The following is a 25,518-nucleotide window of genomic DNA, read 5'->3' on the forward strand; positions in this document are numbered from 1 at the left end:
AATGGCTGATTTTCTTGGGCCATAGGAATTGCTTGATGTTATCTAACATACCAGTGCTCTATAAATAGTCTTTAAATTTATATTTCTACTGTTACTATTAAACTGTAGATTGACAGACGGAAAATTAGTTTTTCCAATACAGCATTATGACGCTATTAAAATTCCTATGACTAACACCATGTTAGAAACTCCTCATAGATTGTGAACTCTTTGCTATTCAATTTGATTGTTCAAATTCACAGATTCCTAAGCCAAACTAAAGTAAATCTTGGTTCCAATTATGCATAAAAAGACTCTTAGCATGCCAAATCAGCTAACCAGTTAACTCTGGCAGCCAGGAAAGCAGCCTGCTGTCGAGAAGTTTGCCGACTCCGTCTACAGCAACAGCAAAGCCCCGCTCTGCCAGTAAGCTCGGGAGCTCCAAGACCTCACACAGCTGTTTGCTACCACCTCTCCACCTGTCTCACACCCATCCTTCTGCCCCGCCCCTTACCTTGACCCCGCCTCTGCGCTCAGCGAGACTTCCACGCCCCCCCTTGCGTTCAGCCAATAGATGGTGACATTGGTGGGAGTGGGCCTTCCCTCCCAGCCAATGCAGGAGATCCTTGCTGTCCTGGTTCCGCCCCTGACAAGAGCTCCTGCCGGAAGATGGCGGCGGCCGCGGAGTTGAAGCTGCTGGAGAAGTCCCTGGGACTGAGTAAAGGGAACAAATACAGCGCTCAGGGCGAGCGCCAGGTGAGAAACGGGGGCGGCGCGGAGGGGGAGAGGTGGACAGGAGCGGGGCTTGCTGAGGTAGGACGGGGTGGCTGGCAGAGGCGGACAGAATGAGGAGGCGGCTTTCCTTCTCCCCACGTGTCTGCGCCGCAGGACCGGCTGGCGTCTCTCGGTCTCCCCCTGCGGCCCTGGCTCCTAGAGGGTGCAGGGGAACCTCCCCAGTTCGGGTTCAGCCTGAACGTTTTCTCCTGGGAAATTGTCGTCATCCCGTTCTGGGAAAGCGAGAAAGGCCCTCAAAGAGTCCAGTCTGGTGGCCCCGCGTTTGCATTCAGTGACAGCATTAACTAGAACACTACCTTTCATTCAGTGTCATTCAGCCACTCCAGAGAGCTAACAGGATGCCAGGTAGCGCTGTGCTGGAGCTGGGGAATGCAGCAGTGGTTGAGACGGACTCACTCCTTCCTCCTCCGGAAGCTTGGTTTTTTTCTAGGTGGACAAACTTTGCTGCTGTTTTAATTACAAGTGAAAAGTGCTCCATTGAAGGGCAGATGTCTGAGAGAATACATAATTGGTTTTGCTCCAATCTGGGAGATTCAAGGAAGATTTTTCTGAGTTTTTCAAGTTCAGTGTGCAGCGTGCAGAAAATGAAGGGGAAAGGTACTGGGTATGAAATTGACTGGGAAGGTATAAGGACTCCCGATTTCTCAGGGCGTTGACAGGGCGTTGAAGAACGTTTGTGTTTCATAAACATCGTTGTTTGACGTGGATGGAATGTGTTAGAAAAGAGGAATGATTGTAAGCAGATAACTTTGGATAAATACGTTTTTCGTCCCTTTGAGATTTTTTCCATGTGACGCTTTTCTTTTTCTGTTCCTCAGTTTGGTCCATGGTAAAAAGCAGTCCTTGTGTAGTTTTTATACATAAGTTAACCTGAAGCCTAGAAAAGTCATGGGACTTGCCTAAGATCAGCCCATTGATTGGTGGCAAAGTAGACATTGGAGACAAAAGGCCTGCTGTTGCGTTTTCCTCTGGCCTCTTGCTGATCCCTTCCCTTCGCCCACTATTCCCTAGTTCGGTTTCTGTTTTTTAGAGAACATTGCCAAGACATGAGTCTTGGAGGCTTATCTAGTATGAGAAACAGTCTTTGGCAATTTAGGGCAGAATGGAATATATACTAAATGGAGGAAAACATTGTTGAGGAATGTGAAAGGAGAAAGTTAATTTTAACTGTGAGATTGGGTTTGTAAACTTCACAGAAAAGCTGCTATGGAAAGTGTGTAAGACCAAAATTATGAAAGATTGGGAAATTTGGAGCAAGAAGTAGACCAATATGAAAAGTGCTGCAATGCAAAGTAAGCCCAAAATTATAGTTTGAGGGCAATTGTGAGGGCTTTGGAGTTCAGAGTATGGTTTCTTACTTTATTTTAATTTAAACTTTTTTTTTTTTTTTTTTTTGTCTTAGCAGAGGGTAGCTATTGAAAGTTTCTATTTGTGTGTCTGGGGAAAGGGTTGGGATTATATGAAAAGATTCAGTCATTTTGGGGGAAGACAGCTGACAGCAGTAAGCCAGCAATGATATGAAAAGTTGGAGTTCAGGAGTGAACAGTCGAGAAAGAATTCTTGACATGTCTTTGGTGCGAAAAGGGTGGTTTTATTAAAGCACAGGGACAGGACCCTTGGGCAGAAAGCTGCACTGGGGTTGTGAGGAGTGGCTAATTATATACTTTCAATTTGGGAGGGGGTTAGGGAGTCTCTAAGGGGTTTGGAATCAAGGTTTCCAGGACCTGGAGGGGCTAGCTGTTGTTAGGAAAAGGTCATTTACTACTGTCTAGTAAAACCTTCTGAGACCCTTCAGATGTATATCAGTGGGCCACATGCTTGGAAGATGATTGGTAACATATATCTTTGAGGAGGGGTAGAGATAAAGTTTCCAAAGGAATTTTTTTGTGAGACTTACAGGTTCCTGGAGATTAGGCTAATGTTAAGCTTAGGTTGCCTTTTCCCCTTAGCACAGTATTAACATCAAGGCAGTTGAGTTTCTAGAGGAAGGTCACTCTGCCTTTCTCAAGGACTTGTCAATGGATTATAAGTTGTAAGAAAGTTTAATTTTTTTCTTCTGCCTTCATTCTCCACATCAAGCAACAGGCATTCTCTGTAACATTACCAATTATACATTAGTCACCTGTCTACCACCTCCCCATCCATAGTTTCAATGTCTGCAGTTTCAGTTCCCTATGGTTAGTCATGTCCAGAAATAGACACTATGTCAGAAGGTCAGGAGTAGCCTAGCACTATGTCACAATGCTGATGCTGTCCACCTCACTTCATCTAATTATATAGGCATTTCATCATCTCGCATCATTGCAAGAAGGGTGAGTATAGAATAGGATATTTAGAAAGAGAGAGAGAGAGAGACCACATTCACATAACTTTTGTTATATTGTTATAATTGTTCTACTTTATTATCAGTTATTGCTGTTAATTTCTTCCTGTGCCTAATTTATAACTTCAACTTTGTCATAGGTATTTATGTATAGGAAAAAACATAGTATGCATAGATTTGGTACTATCCAAACCTATGGTTTCAGGCATCCACTGGGGGTCTTGGAACATCTTCCCCACAGATAAGGGGGGACTAGTATAATTAAAAATTGACGGGGCACCTGGGTGTCTCAGTCAGTTAAGCTTCCCACTTCAGCTCATGTTATGATATCATGGTCCGTGGGTTCTGAGCCCCACATTAGGCTCTGTTGCTGACAGCTCAGAGCCTGGAGTCTGCTTCAGATTCTGTGTCTCCCTCTCTTTCTACCCCTCCCCCCTTGCACTGTTGTCTCTGTCTCTCTCTCTCAAAAATAAATAAACAAAAAAATGTGTTTTTGTTTTTTTTAATTGACAACAATCCAGGGGCACCTGGGTGGGTCAGTTGGTTAAGTGTCTGACTTAGGCTCAGGTCATGATCTCGTGGTTCATGGGTTCAATCCCCACATCAGGCTCTGTGCTGACAGCTCAGAGCCTGGAGCCTGTTTCAGATTCTGTGTCTCCCTCTTTCTCTGCTCCTCCCACACTTGAGCGTTCTCTCTCTCTCTCTCTTTCAAAAATAATAAAACATTAAAAAAAAATGTTTAATTGAAAATCCAGGGGCACCTGGCTGGCTCAGTCAGTAAAGGATATAACTCTTAATCTCTTAGGGTTATGAGTTCAAGCCCCACGTTGGGTGTAGAGATTATTTAAAGAAATTAAAAAAAAATTGAAAACAATCCAAAGATCCAGCTTTGGGAGAATGGTTCATTAAATTATGGTACATCAGCACATTGGAATATTACTTATATAGCCACTGATGGTGATTACTTAGAAAACCATGGCGTTCTAAGAATAATATGAAAATAGCATGTGCCCCATGATTGCAGCTATACAAGATTTGTGTACTTTAGGCTGTATAAAGGAAAGAGAATGGACTTTACAAGTCAGTCTTACTTTATCCAAACCCTGACATTATCCACCTTGCCATTACAAAGCAGATGACCCTGATTCTTTGTAAGATGATGATGAAATTACTTTCCAACTTAGAAGATGTAGTGATTAAATGAGAAGGTAACTGGGAATTTTTTGAGTTAGCATGGTGGGATTGTGGATAATATATTTTTACAAATAATCCTCTTTAGAATTAAATGTCATTTCCCCACACACAGTCATTGTTTGCAGGTTCTTTTTCAGGTTTTGTAATGTTTTGTTTTTTAAATATAACATACATTCAGAAAAATGAATAAATCTTGATGAGTTGCCACAAAGTGAACACAGGTAGGTAACAACACAGTCAAGGAATAGAACGTTACCAGCAACCCCAGAGGTGCTGACAGCAAAGAGCCTGGTGTAGGACTCGAACTCACAAACCGTGAGATCATAACCTGAGCCACAGTCAGATGTTTAACCGACTGAGCCACTCAGGTGCCCCTCCATGCATTTTTTTTAAAGGATATTATCAGTGATCTTAGAGGTAGAGGCTTCATTTGAGTATGAAGGCAAAAGTGAAATTTCAAGGAGCTAAGTAGTGAATGGGAAGTAGGTAAGGAAGTGGAAAACCAGAAAGTACCTTTTGTTACTTTAATTTTTAGGAGGTAACCTTTGAATTTGTATCTGAAAATGTTAATCTCTCCGTATACTTCACAGGGTCCTGTTGACCTAAATGTGAGCATGAAAGTGTCCCACAAAGTGTAAATCACTTTACAAGTACAGATACTATTTAGTGACTGGAAAAAGCAGCCATCTTCCCAAGAAGATATTCTTGTTTGATTTGTTTGGGTCATTTAGACTGTATACTTTTTTTAATGTTTATTTACTTTGAGAGAGAGAGCATGTGTGTGTGTGAGCTCAAGACAGGCAGAGAGAGGATCCCAAGCAGGTTCTTCACTGTCAGCAAGGAGCCTGACACAGAGCTGGATCTCAGGAATCCTGAGATGACCTGACCTGAAATCAAGGGTTGGTCGCTTAACTGACTGAGGCACCCAGGTGCCCTTGTATACTTGTTTTTGAGTAATTGGTCAGTCTCCCCATCAGGTGATACTTTTTCTTTCTTTCTTTCTTTTTTAAGTTTATTTATTTTTGAGAGAGAAGGAGAGGAACAGGGGGAGAGAGAATCCCAAGCAGGCTCAAGAGTTAGATGTTCAACTGACTGAGCCACCCAGGCACCCCACCTCCCCATTTTCTTTTAAATTTCTCATAGGTCTTTGCTTGGTTGTACATCAAAAACATTTAAATTAATTAGCAAATTCTTATAAGCTGACCTTTTGTATTACTTGTTCTAATAAGGGAAACAAAAACAGTATTATTTTTCAGATGATTACCTGAAGCCCAGACTATTATCATTGGCCCCAATTATATTTTAGAACGTTTTTAAAAATATAAGATATTGGCCAACAGTGACCTTACTCTAAATAATTCCAGAATTGATGGATATGCAATTCATAGCAACCAAGTCACCATCACAGTCCATACCTAGTTAATGAGATCGCTAATTATATTAAGATCACATATCACTAAAAGCAGCCTAGATCTCATTTGGTGGTTGTAACTACATCAGCATTAAGTCAGTGTTACTATAATTGTATCTTTTTGTTATTACAGAAGTTAGGTTTATTTAAGTATGTTCATCTTGCTAAAATAGGGTATTGGTAAACTTGATTGAAATTAATGCAGTATTATTAGGCTTTCCATTTTTTCCTCTTGTATAAGCATAGTTATAAATTATGTAGAAACGTACTGATTTTTGCAATGTTACTACGAGTTTTACTCCAAACGTCTGTTACCAAATTGTAAATAATAGAACAACTATTTTGCTGATTTTCATTTGTATATAATTTAGTACCTTAGAGTAGAATCCTAGATTGTCTTGAAAAAACAGTGAGGGGGGCGCCTGGGTGGCTCAGTCGGTTAAGCGGCCGACTTCGGCTCAGGTCACGATCTCGCCGTCCGTGAGTTCGAGCCCCGCGTCGGGCTCTGCTGACAGCTCAGAGCCTGGAGCCTGTTTCAGATTCTGTGTCTCCCTCTCTCTCTGCCCCTCCCCTGTTCATGCTCTGTCTCTCTCTGTCTCAAAAATAAATAAACGTTAAAAAAAAAAATTTTTTTTTAAAAAAAAAACATTGAGGGATTTGATACATAGAACTTAAAAACATGATGGTACTTGTTTTTTAAATTTATCTGAAGAATTTTTTCTTTTTAAGATTCCAGTTCTTCAAACAAACAACGGTCCAAGTCTAACAGGACTGACTACTATAGCAGCCCATCTTGTCAAGCAGGCCAACAAAGAATATTTGCTTGGGAGCACGGCAGAAGAAAAAGCAGTAGTTCAGCAGTGGTTGGAGTACAGGGTAACTCGAGTGGATGGGCACTCCAGTAAAGACGATGTCTGCACTCTGTTGAAGGTATTGTGATTCGCTATAAAGGCTAAAATAAATGAGTGAACTGTTAATAGCAGGAAGCTCTCTCTCCCCTGAGATTCAGTAGCTGAAGCTATGGGCCTTCTTGTTTCCTTTTGCCTCAGGGTAGTTTGTACCTGTTATTACCTGTGCTGGTAAGAGTCCACCAGCCCTCCGCCTTCAGATCTCAGCTCAGATACCCCTTCCTCAGAAATGTTCTCAGCCACCTCTCTCTCTCTAACAGTTGTAGGTCCTTATTCTATGTCCTTTTTCTCATAACGTTCATCATAGTCAACAATTACTTGCATGATTTTTATTTAATGTAATGTCTTAATACTTATTTTCTCCATTCAGCAGTAAAGTACTTTGTCAAGGGCAAGAAGGGAATCAGAATCTTTGGGAGTTACTATAAAACACTGTTAGATTGATCTGAGAAAGCCCACATTTTTTCCCTTGAGACGTATTGCTTTAAGATTTGTATTTTCTTTCCAAAGAACCTAGATCAGAATAAAAGAATCTATTGATATAAGGTATAAACTGAAGATGGCTCCAGAATCACCAATAATAAAAAACATTGTGGGGCACCTGGGTGGCTCAGTCAATTAAGCATCCAACTTCAGCTCAGGTCATGATCTCATGGTTTGTGGGTTCGAGCCCCACATTAGATTTGCTACTGACAGCCCAGAGCCTGGAGCCTGCTTCAGATTCTGTGTCTCCCTTTCTCTCTACCCCTCCCCCCCCAAAAAAAAATAAACATTAAAAAAATTTTTTTAATTCCAAATGATATTTTTTATTAATTACATAAAAATAAAGCAGATTAAAAAATTTTTGTAGAAGTTTAGAATTTGAAGGAACCTTAGAAATCATCCAGACAACCACATACCACTGCAGGAATCCCTTCTGTTTTCTAATTTTATTCCCATTATATAAATTGGTAGTGTAAGTTGTGTAAGAAGGTCTCATAGTACGAAAAGCTTTTCATTTATCACTTGGGGAAATGGTTTAAACTATATTCTTGATAGATATCATCAAGAGAACTGGTAGATTTCAGGCCTTGTTTCTTTATAGGTGCTATCCTGATCAACTATTCATGCTTAATATCCACACTGACCCTTCCTGCTGGCCTCTGCCGTGCTCAGCAGCATTTCCAAAGGGAAGCGAGCATGTCTGTTCTCTCAGTGAATGTGAGATTTCAGGCAAATGTAACTATCTCTTGTAATTTCCCAGAAGAAAGGATAGTAATAGTACTGAATTCTGAAAGATATGAACAGGATTTCACTGCATTGGGTTTATAAGTCCAAAGTTGTATTCAGAGATTTGGTATTAGGCACATGGAAGTAATTCCACCAAAATGGTGTATCTGGGATATATAAATAGTATTTGAAACTCCAATCCAGAGAATCTGACCAGAGATACTACCATTTTTGAATGTATAAGGGGATAGGTGACCTGGTTGTCCTTGCCCTGCCACAGTTTCCTAATCTGTACCTACAATGATGTGTCAGATGCAGCTCTAAGGGCTTGTGATCCAGTGACCCATTAAGGGTAGGCTGTAAGAACACAACCCCTGTCCTTACAGAACGCAGACTGACTAGGGAGACTAATGTAGGGAGACTAATGTATAATGGACTGCAGTGTGATTTTTGGGCATATGAGCATAGATGAGAAAGTGTTGTCTTCTGTTTTGCTTTGCTTTTTGCTATTTCGTGATAGTGTTTTTATCTTAAAGACAGTAAATACTTATTAAAGAAATTTAGGAAATACAAATAAGGGAAAAAAATTTTAAGCATTTATAGTCCCACCAAGAGAGAACTGCTACTAACACTTTAGTTGTCAGATATTATTGAACTCCTTTTGTGCTCTTTCCATGCTTTTCCTTTCTGTATATACATGTGTGCATTTTATTTTAAAAGTGGGTAGCTATTGGACACTGTAACTTGTTTTTTTGTTGTTCATTGACAGTGAGTTCTGAATATCTTTCATGTCCCTAAATATTCATTTATACTACCTATTTGATAACCTGTTAGTATTGCATCATATAGTTGTACCTGAATTTAAATGATTTTTAAAAATTTGCTTGTATGTATTCTTTGCCCAGTTTTATAATGGGCTATTTATCTTTGTATTACTTATTTTTAAAACTTTTGCTAATAGAATATTATGAAAGGGTTTACTTCTTACTCTCTATAGAGTTCCATTTCAGGCTAAAACCATGATTGTAAGTTTAAATGGCTCACAAATAAGGTAATACAGAATTTCAAAATGGCAGGCATTGCAAAACATTAACATTTGTTGAGTCTAGAAAGAGGATATATAGCTGTTTATTATACCACTTTTTCAATATTATTAGGAAGTTTAAAACTAATTAGGAAAACAGAAAACTCAGAACTCTGTAGGGGGAAAATATCTGATAAAGTTGGCAATGGCATGGGAAAGACTTTAAAACAAAGGAAATGAACATCAAACATTAGTTCTGTGACTATCTGAATATGTGAAATTCTGTAATGTGGTAGGGACAATTTGATTTATATCACTAATCAAAAATATTATTTAATTGTAGTTTTTTAGTCTAAAGGTGACAACTTTGAGAGTCTTTATAGCTAAAACATCCATATGAATTCTATTTTAAAGATATATACCCAAAATAATTCACAATGGGTCTTAAAGAGATATTTGTACACTCATGTCCATAGCAATATTATTGACAATAGCTGAGAGATGGAAACAATCCAAGGGTCCTTTGATGGATGAATCGATGAACAAAATTTGGTATATGTAAACAATGGAATATTATCAAGCCCCAAAAGGAAGAAAATTCTGACTCATGTAAGAGGTTATTATACTAAGTATAAGCTAGTCACAAAAAGACAAACTCTCTATGAGTTCAGTTATATGCTGTATTGAAAGTAATCAGTGCATAGAAACAAAAAGAATGGTGGTTGCCAGGGTCTGGGGTGGGGGAGATGGGGAGTTGTTTAATAGGACAGAGTTTTATTTTATTTATTTTTTTATTTTTTATTTTTTTAATGAAATTTATTGTCAAATTGGTTTCCATACCACACCCAGTGCTCATCCCAACAGGTGCCCTTCTCAAAGCCCAAAACCCACTTTCCCCTCCTTCCTACCCCCCATCAACCCTCAGTTTATTCTCAGTTTTTAAGAGTCTCTTATGATTTGGCTTCCTCCCTCTCTTTTTTTTTTTTTTCCCTTCCCTTCCCCCATGGTCTTCTGTTAAGTTTCTCAGGATCCACATAAGAGTGAAAACATAATGGTATCTGTCTTTCTCTGTGTGATTTATTTCATTTAGTATAACACTCTCCAGTTCCATCCACATTGCTACAAAAGGCCATATTTCATTCTTTCTCATTGCCAAGTAGTATTCCATTGTGTATAGAAACTACAGTTTCTTTATCCATTCATCAGTTGATGGACATTTAGGCTCTTTCCATAATTTGGCTATTGTTGAAAGTGCTGCTATATAAACATTGGGGTACAAGTGTCCCTATGCATCAGCACTCCTGTATCCCTTGGGTAAATTCCTAGCAGTACTATTGCTGGGTCATAGGGTAGATCTATTTGTAATTTTTTGAGGAACCTCCACACTGTTTTCCAGAGCGGCTGCACCAGTTTGCATTCCCACCAACAGTGCAAGAGGGTTCCCGTTTCTCCACATCCTCGCCAGCATCTATAGTCTCCTGATTTGTTCATTTTAGCCACTCTGACTGGCATGAGGTGATATCTGAGTGTGGTTTTGATTTGTATTTCCCTGATGAGAAGTGACGTTGAGCATCTTTTCATGTGCCTGTTGGCCATCTGGATGTCTCCTTTAGAAAAGTGTCTATTCATGTTTTCTGCCCATTTCTTCACAGGATTATTTGTTTTTCAGGTGTGGAGTTTGGTGAGCTCTTTATAGATTTTGGATACTAGCCCTTTGTCTGATATGTCATTTGCAAATATCTTTCCCCATTCCGTCGGTTGCCTTTAGTTGATTGTTTCCTTTGTAGTGCAGAAGCTTTTTATCTTCATGAGGTCCCAATAGTTCATTTTTGCTTTTAATTCCCTTGCCTTTGGAGATGTGTCAAGTAAGATATTGCTGCAGCTGAGGTCAGAAAGGTTTTTCTTCTGCTTTCTCCTCTAGGGTTCTGATGGTTTCCTGTCACATTTAGGTCCTTTATCCATTTTGAGTTTATTTTTGTGAATGATGTAAGAAAGTGGTCTAATTTCATTCTTATGCATGTTGCTGTCCAGTTCTCCCAGCACCATTTGTTAAAGAGGCTGTCTTTTTGCATTGAATATTCTTTCCTGCTTTGTCAAAGATTAGTTGGCCATACTTTTGTGGGTCCAATTCTGGAGTCTCTATTCTATTCCATTGGTCTATGTGTCTGTTTTTGTATCAATACCATGCTATCTTGATGATGACAGCTTTGTAGTAGAGGCTAAAGTCTGGGATTGTGATGCCTCCCACTTTGATCTTCTTCTTCAATAATACTTTGGCTATTTGGGGTCTTTTGTGGTTCCATACAAATTTTAGGATTGCTTGTTCTAGCTTCGAGAAGAATGCTGGTGCAATTTTGATTGGGATTGCATTGAATGTGTACATAGCTTTGGGTAGTATTGACATTTTGACAATATTTATTCTTCCACTCCATGAGCACAGAATGTTTTTCCATTTCTTTGTATCTTCTTCAATTACCTTCATAAGCTTTCTATAGTTTTCAGCATACAGATCTTTTACATCTTTGGTTAGATTTATTCCTAGGTATTTTATGCTTCTTGGTGCAGTTGTGAATGGGATCAGTTTCTTTATTTGTCTTTCTGTTGCTTCATTATTAGTGTATAAGAATGCAACTGATTTCTGTACATTGATTTTGTATCCTGCGACTTTGCTGAATTCATGTATCAGTTCTAGCAGACTTTTGGTGCAGTCTGTCAGGTTTTCCATGTATAATATATCATGTCTGCAAAAAGTGAAAGCTTGACTTCATCTTTGCCAATTTTGATGCCTTTGATTTCTTTTTGTTGTCTGATTGCTGATGCTAGAACTTCCAACACCATGTTAAACAACAGTGGTGAGAATGGACATCCCTGTCGTGTTCTTGATCTCAGGGGGAAAGCTCAGTTTTTCCCCATTGAGGATATTAGCTGTGGGCTTTTCATAAATGGCTTTTATGATGTTTAAGTATGTTCCTTCTATCCTTACTTTCTCGAGGGTTTTTATTAAGAAAGGATGCTGAATTTTGTCAAATGCTTTTTCTGCATCGATTGACAGGATCATATGGTTCTTTTCTTTTATTAATGTGATGTATCACATTGATTGATTTGTGAATGTTGAACCAGCCCCACAGCCCAGGAATGAATCCCACTTGATCATGGTGAATAACTCTTTTTATATGCTGCTGAATTCGATTTGCTAGTATCTTGTTGAGAATATTTGCATCCATATTCATCAGGGATATTGGCCTGTAGTTCTCCTTTTTTGCTGGGTCTTTGGTTTGGGAATCAAAAAAATGCTGGCTTCATAGAATGAGTCTGGAAGTTTTCCTTCCGTTTCTATTTTTTGGAACAGCTTGAGAAGGATAGGTATTATCTCTGCTTTAAATGTGTAGTAGAATTCTCCAGGGAAGCCATCTGGCCTTGGACTCTTATTTGTTGGGAGATTTTTGATAACTGATTCAATTTCTTTGCTGGTTATGGGTCTGTTCAAGTTTTCTATTTCTTCCTGTTTTGAGTTTTGGAAGTGTGTGGGTGTTCAGGAATTTTTCCATTTCTCCCAGGTTGTCCAGTTTGTTGGCATATAATTTTTCATAGTATTCCCTGAGAATTGCTTGTATTTCTGAGGGATTGGTTGTAATAATTCCATTTTCATTCATGATTTTATCTATTTGGGTCATCTCCCTTTTCTTTTTGAGAAGCCTGGCTAGAGGTTTATCAATTTTGTTTATTTTTTCAAAAAACCAACTCTTGGTTTCATTGATCTGCTCTACAGTTTTTTTAGATTCTATATTGTTTTATTTCTGCTCTGATCTTTATTTCTCTTCTTCTGCTGGGTTTGGGGTGTCTTTGCTGTTCTGCTTCTATTTCCTTTAGGTGTGCTGTTAGATTTTCTTTTGGGGATTTTTCTTGTTTCTTGAGCTAGGCCTGGATTGCAATGTATTTTCCTCTCAGGACTGCCTTTGGTGCATCCCAAAGCGTTTGGATTGTTGTATTTTCATTTTCGTTTGTTTCCATATATTTTTTAATTTCTTCTCTAATTGCCTGGTTGACCCATTCATTCTTTAGTAGGGTGTTCTTTAACCTCCATGCTTTTGGAGGTTTTCCAGACTTTTTCCTGTGGTTGATTTCAAGTTTCATAGCATTGTGGTCTGAAAGTGTGCATGCTATGATCTCAATTCTTTTACACTTCCTAAGGACTGTTTTGTGACCCAGTATGTTGTGATATATCTTGAAGAATGTTCCATGTGCACTCGAGAAGAAAGTATATTCTGTTGCCTTGGGATGCAGAGTTCTAAATATATCTGTCAATATAGGACGGAGTTTTAGTTCTGCAAGATGAAAAAATTCCAAAGATTGGTTACACAACAGTATGAATATTCCTGATATTTACACTTAAAAGTGGGTAAGATGATAACATGATTCTACTGCAATTAAAACTTTTTATGGGGCGCCTGGGTGGCGCAGTCAGTTAAGCGTCCGACTTCAGCCAGGTCACGATCTCGCGCTCCGTGAGTTCGAGCCCCGCGTCAGGCTCTGGGCTGATGGCTCAGAGCCTGGAGCCTGTTTCCGATTCTGTGTCTCCCTCTCTCTCTGCCCCTCCCCCGTTCATGCTCTGTCTCTCTCTGTCCCAAAAATAAATAAACGTTAAAAAAAAAAAAAAAAAACTTTTTAAATATGCATGTATAAAAAATACAGCAAGCCAGTAAACTATATAGTACTCTTAAGAGAAATTATTGAAGAGTTTTTTTTATATTTTGATGGAAAAAGTAAATCTAACATCATAATTTACAAAATGATCTCCCCAACCCTGGGGGGAGAAATGCGTGCCTTTGAAATGGACATAGATGGTATTTTGAATAACATTTTTAATGTTTTTTTATTTCTTTAAAATAAGACTAATAACGTTTACCCTATTTTTTCAAAATGAGGTGATTGGTTTATGATCGGTTCTTTTGAATGAATCTGAGTCTATTAATGTCAGAAATTAAAAAATTAAAAGTCAGTGTTTTGTTTTCTAATAGTCTTCTAAATGTTCCAAATCTAATGATATGGTAGTTGACTTGATTATTATTGCTTTTTAGATTAATATCTTATTTGTTTTTTCTAGGATCTTAATTCGTATCTTGAAGATAAAGTCTACCTTACAGGATATAACTTTACCTTAGCAGATATCCTGTTGTACTATGGACTCCATCGCTTTATAGTGAGTATTTGAATAGTTGTTAGCTTTTTTCTCTGTAATGTTCAGAATGATTTTTTTATTTGTCTTGAATTTAAATCAAATTTGCATTTCACCTTTTCAAATAAAAATGAATTTTTTTATACAAAGTACCTTATGCACATATTCCTTCCACATAATCCATCAAATGCAGTAGCTTCCTGTTCCTTGACCTGTTTGCTTCCTGTTCTTGTCTCTGCTCCTGTTCGCAGCTACTTCTCTTGCCATTCCGTAGACTTGACTGTCATCATGGCCTGGACTAGCCCCCCATCATCACCCTCCCACTCTCTAATTCCTTTTTTTTTTTTTTAATGTTTATTTATTTTTGAGAGAGAGAGCACAAGCCAGGGAGGGGCAGAGAGAGAGGGAAACACAGAATCTGAAGTAGGCTTCAGGCTCTGAGCTGTCAGCACAGAGCCCGATGCAGGGCTCGAACCCTTGAACTATGGGATCATAACGTAAGCCAAAGTTGGATGCTTAACCAGCTGAGCCACCCAGGTGCCCCTCCTTCTAATTCTTAATTCCAGTACCACGTCTTCTGTACAACTTCTACTTCTTAGCTCTTAATCTCTTACTCATCCCGTCATTATCTGAAGCAACTGGATCCCTTCCCTTTTTCCAAACCTACATACTTTTTCTCCATCCAACCTGGATCTCCTTTTGTGTAACTTCAAATACTCTTACTAGTATCTTCAGCTTCTTTGCTCCACTATACATTCACCACCCTTTCCCTGTAAATCCCCACCTCTTGGTCAGTTCTAATAAATGCTTCCATCCTATGTCCTTGTCCAGGCTGAGGTCTGTGGGAGAGATCACAAAGCTGCAGATTGGTGCCACTATGAATTTATACTGTTCAGTTTCAGCCGGGCTCTCATCTGCATCAGCTCTTCATTCCTCCTAGGCATACTTCAAGACCCTTAGCGCTTTCCTTAACCCCTCCTTTTCCCCCCTCCTTTTCCCCCCTCCTTTATCTTCATTATCTCGGAGCCTTCCTCCCTCTTTCAGCTATAAGGTGGAGGCTATTGATTTGAATGCCCTCATCTTCCCCCATCTTCCAGCCCCCTTGCCCTGCCCCCATGCATGCATCCCTCTTGTCTCCCTTTTCTGCTCTCTTACTTGAACTCCCCCTCCTGCCCCATTTCTGGATCTTGTCAAATGTTACTTCCTTTCTTCCTCATATCTGCCATTTTTCCCTTTATCTGGTCAATCTCTTTAAATTGTTTCCCATCCTAAATTTATTTACAATTATATGGAACTCACTGTGTTCTCTATTCTTCATAAGTGTTACCTCATTTAATCCTTATAACAGCCCTATCTGGTAGGTACTATTATTATTATCCCCATTTCACAGATGAAGTAAGAGAGGCATAGAGAGGTCACATGTCTTCTTTGAGATCACACTGTTAGTGGCAAAACCATGTCTGGAAACCAGGCAGTTTGGCTCCAGAATTTGGGCTTCCTTATGTCTATCTCCCCCTGAAACTTCCTCCCAACACCGATCTTCTTCCTTGTGCAAAAAAATAACCCATTTTCTGTATTCCGTGCCTCGTGCATCCAATTAATCAGGTTCTTTTGTTTTCACCTCCGGGATGCCTCTCACATACATCTTGCTGCGATCCTGGGTGATATTGCCCTAGTTCCAGAATTCATTATCTTCTGCCAGTGCTGTTGAAATGGCCTCCTGCCACCAGTCTCCTCTCATACAGTCCATCTTCATTGCCACCCGAGCGATTTTTCTCATGAATGTGTCTTTCTTTCTCAAAATAATGAAGTAGCTCCTCACTGCCCGGACGGGAGCCCCTTCTTCATGTTGACCCTCCGGCCTCATTGCCATCATTCTCCCCACATGCCTCTCTCTCGGCCGTAACATACTCCCTGGTCTCTTGCCCTGCGCCCCCTCTGCTCAGGGCCCTCACTCTGCTCTTCTCATTCGCTGCCTGGGCCCAGCCCTTATCTTCCTCCCAGATTCGCTCACATTTCACCAAGGGTCACTCAGCTACAGCACTGATTTCCTGGTGAGGCCCCCTCGGGCTCCTGAAGCCTACTGAAGTGCTCTTTCCTCGGTTTCTCTTTGTGCCTCCCAGCCTCCCTCAGCTCTGGCTTGTTTCCTTTATACTGTAATTCTTCTTGGAAAATTTCTCTTTCAAATCGTAAACTGCTTGAGTCAGAGACTACGGCAATTCGTAACTATAACACCGCTGTCAGACATAATGCCTCCCAAGTACATACCGTCTACACTCCCCTCCACGAACACTGACTAATGTAATTAACATATTTCTCTGTATTTTTCAGTTTTATGTATATATTCTCCTTGTACCTCAGATAAAGGAGACGGAACTAGTGGTACTACCCTCTTATTATACAGAAGGAAACTAGTGCTTTGTGCAAAGACCGCCTGGGTTTTGGAAGGGCCAAGACAAAGTCTGTCTTCTGCTGCAAGTGTCACAATGTGTGGGGTTGCCCTTCTTATGCTGTCAAATACCATAATGTACGATAGTTTTTCTTCACGCCCTGCTCAAGCTCGAATTCCTCAGTTGGATTTACTTGGCTTATTAAGCATTGTTCCTCTAAGATCCCTGAGGGATTGTGCTCAGTTCTGTAACATTGTCACGGTAACCACCTAGGTACGGTCCTTCACTCAGCCTAATAGTCTGTGTTCTCACGACGATACTTAAACTGAGTTTATTATATGTGCCCATTTTACTATCCTTGAGAGACATAAAAGAAGTATAAAGCTTGTTTTCAAGTAACTGTTAATCTCTTCAAAGAAATAAGAACATTTTACAGGAAGAGGATTATTGAATAAAGCAAAGGGCTAATTTCTGGTCAGAATATTATGTGAACAATTAAAGAGGCAGATGGAGTAAAGTAAAATGTAGAATCATCAAATTGTCAGAACAATATCTGCAGGATTTGGGTGGCTTTAGCTATCTAAGGGAATTTTCATTGCTTCAGAAAGCTAATGATAAGTTTGAATATAAATAATTGCATTTAAGTAGGATGATCATAGGATTTCTCATCCAGAACAACACTTTGACAGTGAAAGGAGGGTTATTAATAATTATTAGTCACTACTGATACAACAAGAATAAAGTGGGACAGATGTTTCCTTATGCTTAGAAGAGGTAAGACTCCATTTCAGGCAAAATAAGGGGACTGAAGAAGGTCATGTCATATCATGTACACCTCGCAGCTCTTAGCAAACGCATCGTACAACTAGATGCTTATTGAGATCAGCAGTACTTAGCAATCTCTTCCTCTTTGTGTTTCCTGTTTTAGGTTGTAAATCTTGAGAGTGCGATCTTTAGTTTTAAGCTTCAGTATGATTAAATCTAAAATTATCTTATTTGAATGCGAAGCCAGTGGAAGTAGAGCTAAAATTCTTTGATCACCCCAGCCTCCTTTTAGTCCGTTCCAGATTCAAAATATTTTAGTAGCTTTTTGAATGTAGAAGGGTGACATGGCACGGTTTACCTCATTTCCAAATGCAAAAGCCCACAAGCTAAAGATTGCTCTTATGGTATCTGTGTATCTTTATCCTGGTGGGAAACCTCCATCTTTCAACTAGGAGGCATCTGTGGCTTGACTCAAGGGAGAGTTCATAGCCAAGAGCATGGCTACTTTCCAGAGAGGCACAAGAACAACATCCGTCTAACAACCACAACACTCTTGTTGACATTTTTAAAACATTTGAGTGTGACACTATTTCATTTTAAAGCTTAACACTAGGAGAAATGTAATCTAATCTTACATGTGGTGCTATCCGCAGGTAGGGAAGGCCTGTCGGGCCTTCCCTAGGCCTGCCTCCTTGTAGTGTCGAGCTCTCACTGACAAAGAGCCATTTCTCCCATCTAATTAAAAAAAAAAAAGACAGTAATGAAGTGTAACTCTTACAACCTGAGTATGTATTTACATTTTTCTCTCTTCTGGCTTATTCAGGTCACGTGGTAGGGAAAGGAAATACTCTGAGAAGGAGGGAGCTTGTATGGAATTTCTTTGCCAGCAGAGTGACCAAGGTCATAATTCTATAATGCAAAATATTCATAGCATGAGCTGCAAAGTTACTTAGGTGCTCCCAAGGGTGTTTGGTTTTCAAGCGGTTTAGAAGTATTTTGTCCAATGCAGCAAGTTAAAATTAGGGTTACGTTAAGAATATTTAATGATCCATGCCTATTTATATTTTCCTGTTTCGGAATGTATACCTTCTTTACATGTAGTGACCTAGGATACTATGATGAAGGATATTATACTTCTCTTTTTCAAAACAAAAGTGAGTAGAATAATATGTACATCATGTGTCAAGGCATGCGTTTGGCTTCACGAAATGAGTACATAACCAAAGCGTGTCTCCGACCCCGGTCCAAGTGTAGGCAGAGTACGTCAGAGAACATCTTCTCAAGGAACCCCTCACAGATTCTAAAACCTCTACTGTGATGGACTTGCACTGTTGTGTTAAATGACATCCCTGTTGAGTTAGGTGTAAATCTATCCATATGAGAAAAGGTGATTACTGGGCATTAAGTTCAGACAGAATCGATGTGCAGTTCAGTTTGGCCACCTGCTTGTATTCATCAGACAGTTTTTGTGCTTCATTTGCTTTGGCGGTATATATTTATCTTTGCCCTCATGTGTTCCTTTGTTTTCACGTTATTAAATACTTCATATGTAATCAACGCAGTGCACTAAACAGCAGTCAGGGAACCTTCAAGTCCTCAAATAATCCCACAGTATTTCGTTTCAGTGTAAGCCCATCTTTAGTTGTGGCTAAGTTACTCTAATTATAAGATCTGGTCTATCATAATTCCCTTTGAGGAATATTACGTTGTTCTCCCTTTGTTAAACTGCCAGTTAGTGTGGCTGTTTATTGTCATACCAGTGACTCATTGCTTTCCTAAAGTGATTTCACTAGTAGATAGCAGTCCCTGTGAGCAGACTGTTGCTCAAGATTATGAAAATCCTTTGTAGAGTTATCTGTTGCCTGACTATCAGATTGTTATCAATTAAATTACATTTGTTTTGAAGTCTGCAACACGAGTGGAGGTATGTCGTTCTTTTAGGAAAGAAAGGAAAAGTAAAAGAAATTGCTGTGGTGCTGTCCAGGAACACTAACCATAAAGATTGTCCCAGGGGTTGCATGGTGCCAGTCGGAAAGATAGCAAACCAGCCTTACAGCCCGATCTGGAATGGGTCACTTAAAGTGTTTCTCATGTGTCTTCATGGGAAATTAGTGTCTAAGAATATTATCTGTTTGGCTTTGAAGTTCAGGCTAGGTATAGAGAGCCAATATAAATAAAAAGGAATGATTAGGTAGAAAGAGTCAAGCATCGTCACTGTAGACACAGTGGCATGTGGGCCAGTGAGAAGCAGGAAATGGTGACTGGAAAGTTGCATTGTGTTTCCTGTTGCAAGAAAGGAAAAGAAGCCGACTAGAAAGGGATGCTGTGAAACCAGTGTTGTAAGTGAAGTGGCCTAGGGGGTCCCATCTAAAAAGTTCTAAATGGGGCGCCTGGGTGGCGCAGTCGGTTAAGCGTCCGACTTCAGCCAGGTCAAGATCTCGCGGTCCGTGAGTTCGAGCCCCGCGTCAGGCTCTGGGCTGATGGCTCAGAGCCTGGAGCCTGTTTCCGATTCTGTGTCTCCCTCTCTCTCTCTGCCCCTCCCCCGTTCATGCTCTGTCTCTCTCTGTCCCAAAAATAAATAAATGTTGAAAAAAAATTAAAAAAAAAAAAACAAAAAACCTGTAAGGTTACTTGGGGGGTGGGCTGGGATCTGTTTTTTGTTTGTTTATGGTGAGTTCAGAAATAGAACATCTACCAAAAATGTAGAAGAGAGCTAACAAATCGATCAGTCATAATTTTCTCAGCCTCAGGGGACAAACTCTACAGTTTAAAAGGAGGGTAAGTGGTAGCCTGAGCCTTTTGGAAAAGCTCTTGTGTATTTCTGTCACTTGAGGTTTTTTGTTTTTTGAGAGAACGAGAGAACGTGCACTTGGCGGGCAAGGGGCAGAGGGAGAGAATCTTAAGCAGGCTCCATGCCCAACGTGGAGCTGGATGCGGGGCTCGATCCCACAACCCTGGGATCATGATCTGAGCCAGAATCAAGAGTCAGATGCGTAACCGATTGAGCCACCAAGGTACCCCACTGGCACAATTTTCTGAGGGAAAATGAACAGATTCACATTCTCTGAAATAGATCCATCTTGTTAGAATAGATTGGAAATGTTAGAAGAAGGTTTAGAAGCTCTTGGAATAGAAATTATTTCATACCATCTGCTGATAATCTCTATACTGGAGACTCTAAATGTGAAAGTTTTAAGTTGGAGAATATTGGTTTTGCTGTGTGTTATATTTTATTGTTATTACTTTAAATAATAGTCTGAGCAGCAGCATTAGCCAGTCCTCCCTGATAGCAAATGCTGTTCTGAAATGTAAATAGTAAACAGACATTGCCCTTTTGACTTATGTTTGGAATCTGATTGAATAACTTGAACGTAGATCATAGATCAAACAAGCACTTTATTGTTTGGAAATGCTTTCTTCTCAGTGTGTTTTAATTCATCCTTAAAAATAACATCTCACACAGTGGCTGAGTGGAGACTTTTTTTTTTTTTTTTTTTTATATATGAAATTTATTGTCAAATTGGTTTCCATACAACACCCAGTGCTCATCCCAAAAGGTGCCCTCCTCAATACCCATCACCCACCCTCTCCTCCCTCCCACCCCCCATCAACCCTTAGTTTGTTCTCAGGTCTCAACAGTCTCTTATGCTTTGGCTCTCTCCCACTCTAACCTCTTTTTTTTTTTTCCTTCCCCTCCCCCATGGGTTCCTGTTAAGTTTCTCAGGATCCACATAAGAGTGAAACCATATGGTATCTGTCTTTCTCTGTATGGCTTATTTCACTTAGCATCACACTCTCCAGTTCCATCCACGTTGCTACAAAAGGCCATATTTCATTTTTTCTCATTGCCACGTAGTATTCCATTGTGTATATAAACCACAATTTCTTGATCCATTCATCAGTTGATGGACATTTAGGCTCTTTCCATAATTTGGCTATTGTTCAGAGTGCTGCTATGAACATTGGGGTACAAGTGCCCCTATGCATCAGTACTCCTGTGTCCCTTGGATAAATTCCTAGCAGTGCTATTGCTGGGTCATAGGGTAGGTCTATTTTTAATTTTCTGAGGAACCTCCACACTGCTTTCCAGAGCGGCTACACCAATTTGCATTCCCACCAACAGTGCAAGAGGGTTCCCGTTGAGTGGAGACTTTTAAATGGAAGTTTTGAAAAGAGTAAATTGTAAGGAAGCGGTCAGATTTGAATCATATATTGCAGCAGCTAACACAAAATCGAGTTGGAGTGGAACTTGTTCTCTTTGCTTTAAATATTGGTAAAGAGGTTTGCTGAAGTTGATTTTGAGTTTACATACGTATGTATGTGTGAATGAATGAATGAAGAAAATTCACCCCCCATCTCCTGTTAGACTTGAAATTATGTTTAGTAGTGGTTGAGCTTTTTCAAAACCTTATATTTGGGGGGCACTTGGGTGGCTCAGTCGGTTGAGCGTTGGACTCTTGATTTTGGCTCAGGTCATCATGATCTCGAGCCCCACTTCAGGCTCTGCACTGACACCACAGAGCCTGCTTGGGATTCTCTCTCTTCCTCTCTCTCTGCCCCTCCCTTGCTCACGTGCTCTCTTTCTCAAAATAAATAAGTAGACATTTAAAAACTATATAAAAATAAAGGCTATGTAAAAATTTTTCTTTTAAATCTTACATTTTCTTTTGAAGTCACTGGTGAAGTTCACATATGGAAAGCATTTAGAAAGAACAAAACATTAGCTCTTTTACAAAATGTTTTTTACCTTTTGAAACATAAACTGATAATTCAGTTTATTCAGCAATGTTTATTTCCCTCCTGTTTATAAACCAGACAGTTAGGAATAAGATAATTCTTCACATGTGAAGCCATGAATTCTCTTGTAATAAAAAGTACCTTATACATATAGATGTGTGTATATATATATATGCACACACATATATATACGTGTATATGTTTATATATACATGCCATAGACTAATGATACTGTAAGTGAAACAGAGTAACAGATTTCTGATAACTAGATTCAACCTTACACTGCCTTAAACAAGATGGATATGTTTTCATCATTTGTGTAGCAACTTATATGTACGGACTTAAACCTGAAACTTAAATTTTTTATGTAGCAGAGGCAGAAGATTCTCACTGCTGATAATCTAAGTAAACTGAGCCAACAGAGATGGACTTTTGAAACTACCCAAGACAATGTTAAAAGATCAGATATTGATACAGTAGTATCCTCATGTCATCGGTAAAAAGGAAGGCAGGATGATTTGTATCGGTTTTGCTTTTTTAATTGCCTTCTAATAAATATAAAGTGGAAATAATGAGTTCAGCTAAACATCTGAGAGAATATTATGTGACTGCCTTTTAATTTTATCAACATTATTTTATATTCTGCAATAAATTTTGCATACTAGAGTGATTTGTCCTCAGTTTTGTTGACCCAGGCAGAATATTTGCCTGTAGACACAAGTATATGCGAACTTCTAAACAGCCCCAGGACAGCTCTCTCACTAAAAGTGCCTTCCAGTAAGCAGACCTCTAATGGATTTGAACCACAGGAGGCTTTTTCCCTTGTGTAAAATGTTCTAGTCCGTCTTCCAGACATTTGTAATATCTGAATAAATGTGGATTCAACAACAGCAAAAGGAGCCACACTATCGTAAACATGGGCCATGGCTGTTAGTTACTGGCCCACTGGCTCTCTCTTTACCTGACAACTCTCCTTGATTCTAGTTTAAGATTTGGCTTAGAGAAAAGTCGTTGAGTCACCTACTTTGGAATTTGAGCCCAGTGAAATGATAGGACCGACTGTTTTTATTACGTCTTTTTCTAAGGAGATCTTGGGCATTCTTGTAGCTTGACAGGAAATTGTGTGACCTGCTGCACTCAATGGAGATAGAGTTCAGCTTTGTGACAAACTTAATTGAGAAGGTCTGTTCATCTGAGGCACATGCCACTGGAAATAGCCCTTCCTTGTATTAAGCAATAATCACTTGAAATTAAGTGGGTCATTGTCTTCCTGAGTACAGTTCTTGCCCAGAGTTAATGAAAAGAAAGTGATAGTCTCTCTCCATCTGTCTCTCTCCCCCTGTGTGCGTGTGTGTGTGTGTGTGTGTGTGTGTGTGTGTGGTATATATATGTATGTATATATATATACACACACCAGCCATCTATTAATGTGCGTGTATATCCACACATGTATTAGAGTTTACATAGTATTCTCTTATTAAGCATGTTAGATCCTAATAAACCTTTCTTTTAGATTTGCTAAAAAAAAAATATTGTGGAAAGAACCAAGGTCTTACCTTTTGGGAGCTATTCTCTAACTTTCTCCTATCTTCCTTTCCAGTAAAGTAAAAAACAAACTCTTTCGGCCTCCAGATGCTGGGTTAATGTAAACTTTTCATTTGTTGAAAATTTGAGACTTCCTTAGAAAGCATATCTGGTGTTGAACTGAACATAAAAACATTAAACAAATGGCTCTTCTAAGTGGCTGAAATTATTTAATCCTATCCAAATATATTGGCTTTTGAGAACTGGGGTTGTTTTTTTTTTCCCCCAGTTTTTATCTTTTAGTCAAATGATATTGATAATTGTTCTTATGTAATGTCTGTGTTGTGTGTGTTTTTAATCTCTATTTAGGTTGACCTGACAGTTCAAGAAAAGGAAAAATATCTTAATGTGTCTCGCTGGTTTTGTCACATTCAGCATTACCCAGGGATCAGGCAACATCTGTCCACTGTTGTCTTCATCAAGAACAGACTATATACTAATTCCCACTAGAAGCTATCCATGACATACAGAAGCGTGGTCACAAACATTTTAAATGGAAAGTATATTCCGGACCAGAGGACTAACGTAAATTGATACGCAGTCATTCTTTGTTTGCTGAGGTTGATAGAATAAACTTATATCCGAATGTTTTCTGTCTTCTTTAGTTGAAATTTTGCAGCTTTTATATGTAAAAATTCAACTGTCAAAACTTTGAGTTGAGATCAAGTTGTAAATTACTTTGTTTTTATAGATGAAACTTATTTTAGTATATAAACTTGCAAATCAGTGGCTTAATCTTAAGAGAAAAAGTAGTCCTTTCAGTGGCTGACATATTTGACTATTTATTGACCTCTCCCTCATATTTTAAAATTCATTTTCCGCTTATGGATATTTACAGTAATTTGTTTACTAAAAACTGTAATAAATTGTGCCAAGGATACAGAAAGGGAAGACAGATGGATTTGTTTTCAAATATTTATGCAGGCCAGTAAATGCGGTTGAAAAAATCTTTTTTGTTTGTTTCTTTCTTTCCTGTAGCCAGTATTCATTGAGGTGAAACTAACTGCTGAACTGCCCTGGAGGGAGCTGGAATAAGATACATTCATTGGAGTTAATGGTTCTTTTGTTGTTGTTGGGCTTATTGGAATAGGCAGTGGCTAAAGACAAGAGGGGAAATTCTTGCTATCCCACCAATTTTAGGCCTGACAACTACTAGGTTTTTCTGAACTAAGAGCCAACTCAGGCTGCTGTTGAAGCGCTGTAAAGAACAAAGAGGCACGTTATTAACAGATCTATACATTTTATAACTTACTTGCTGGGTAAATAATCAATTATTGAGATCTAAAGAACTTATATTTCTAAATAATAAGAATAATAGAGCCTTTGAGCACTTACTGTTTAATACTGTTATTTTGGTGCTGATGCTGAGTCTAAGCGGTATACAGTTCAAAGGTCAAGTGAAAAAAGAGATTTGGGAAATATATAGCCCTTTGGTTGAGTTCTTTTATCACTTACTAGCTTTATGACCCAAAGCAAATCAGTTAACCATATTTCCTTATCTATAAAAATAAAGATCACTCTCGCTTACAAGGATTAAATGAGGTAATATATGTGGAAAAGCCTAACATAGAGCCCATGTCTATCAGTAAAATGTTCTCTTTTTGTTTGTAAGACCCCCCCACCCCCCGCGCCTCCATTTTTGTCCTTTATGTTACTAAGTCAGATTTAAGAGGCCAACTGTGGTGAGTGCTTTGTAAAATAGGACAATTTTTATAGGATTAAATCTCAAAGTGTATTGCCCTTAGGAACATTTTTAATTTTATAATACAGCCTTTAAATTAGAAACTATAATCTTGTATTTGCACACTGAGACTAGAGGGCTCAAGTCAATCTTGGGAGTGCGTATGTGTGCCATAGAGGCAGACCCAGTCTGTGACATTTTGTTCAAATCACCACCCCAGCTGGGTCTGCCACAAGTATTCCGTGTCATGTTTTACTGCTGCAAGTTCCTCCTTCCCCCCCCAACACTTCTCTCTTTTGCCCCTGGAACTGCTGGGGGAAGTAAGCAGGACAGACAGGATAG

General features: G+C 39.2%; 1 protein-coding gene across 2 annotated transcripts; it reads left to right on the plus strand.

Annotated features, from left to right (window-relative positions):
- The first annotated feature begins 578 nt into the window (after positions 1-578).
- On the plus strand, positions 579-24,444 carry EEF1E1 (eukaryotic translation elongation factor 1 epsilon 1). 2 transcript variants are annotated; one of them, XM_025916944.2, is made up of 4 exons: positions 579-735; positions 6,432-6,632; positions 13,948-14,043; positions 23,805-24,444. In XM_025916944.2, the coding sequence occupies exons 1-4, from the start codon at positions 649-651 to the stop codon at positions 23,943-23,945; spliced, it is 525 nt and encodes a 174-aa protein (XP_025772729.2). In that variant the 5' UTR covers positions 579-648; the 3' UTR covers positions 23,946-24,444. The 2 variants fall into 2 exon arrangements, with proteins under 2 accessions (XP_025772729.2, XP_086562451.1); XM_086706325.1 differs by lacking the exon at positions 23,805-24,444 and adding an exon at positions 22,283-23,257.
- The last annotated feature ends 1,074 nt before the right edge of the window (positions 24,445-25,518 follow it).

This window comes from Puma concolor, chromosome B2 (assembly GCF_028749965.1).
Source record: "Puma concolor isolate L17-30 chromosome B2, mPumCon1.1.hap2, whole genome shotgun sequence".
NCBI lineage: Eukaryota > Metazoa > Chordata > Mammalia > Carnivora > Felidae > Puma > Puma concolor.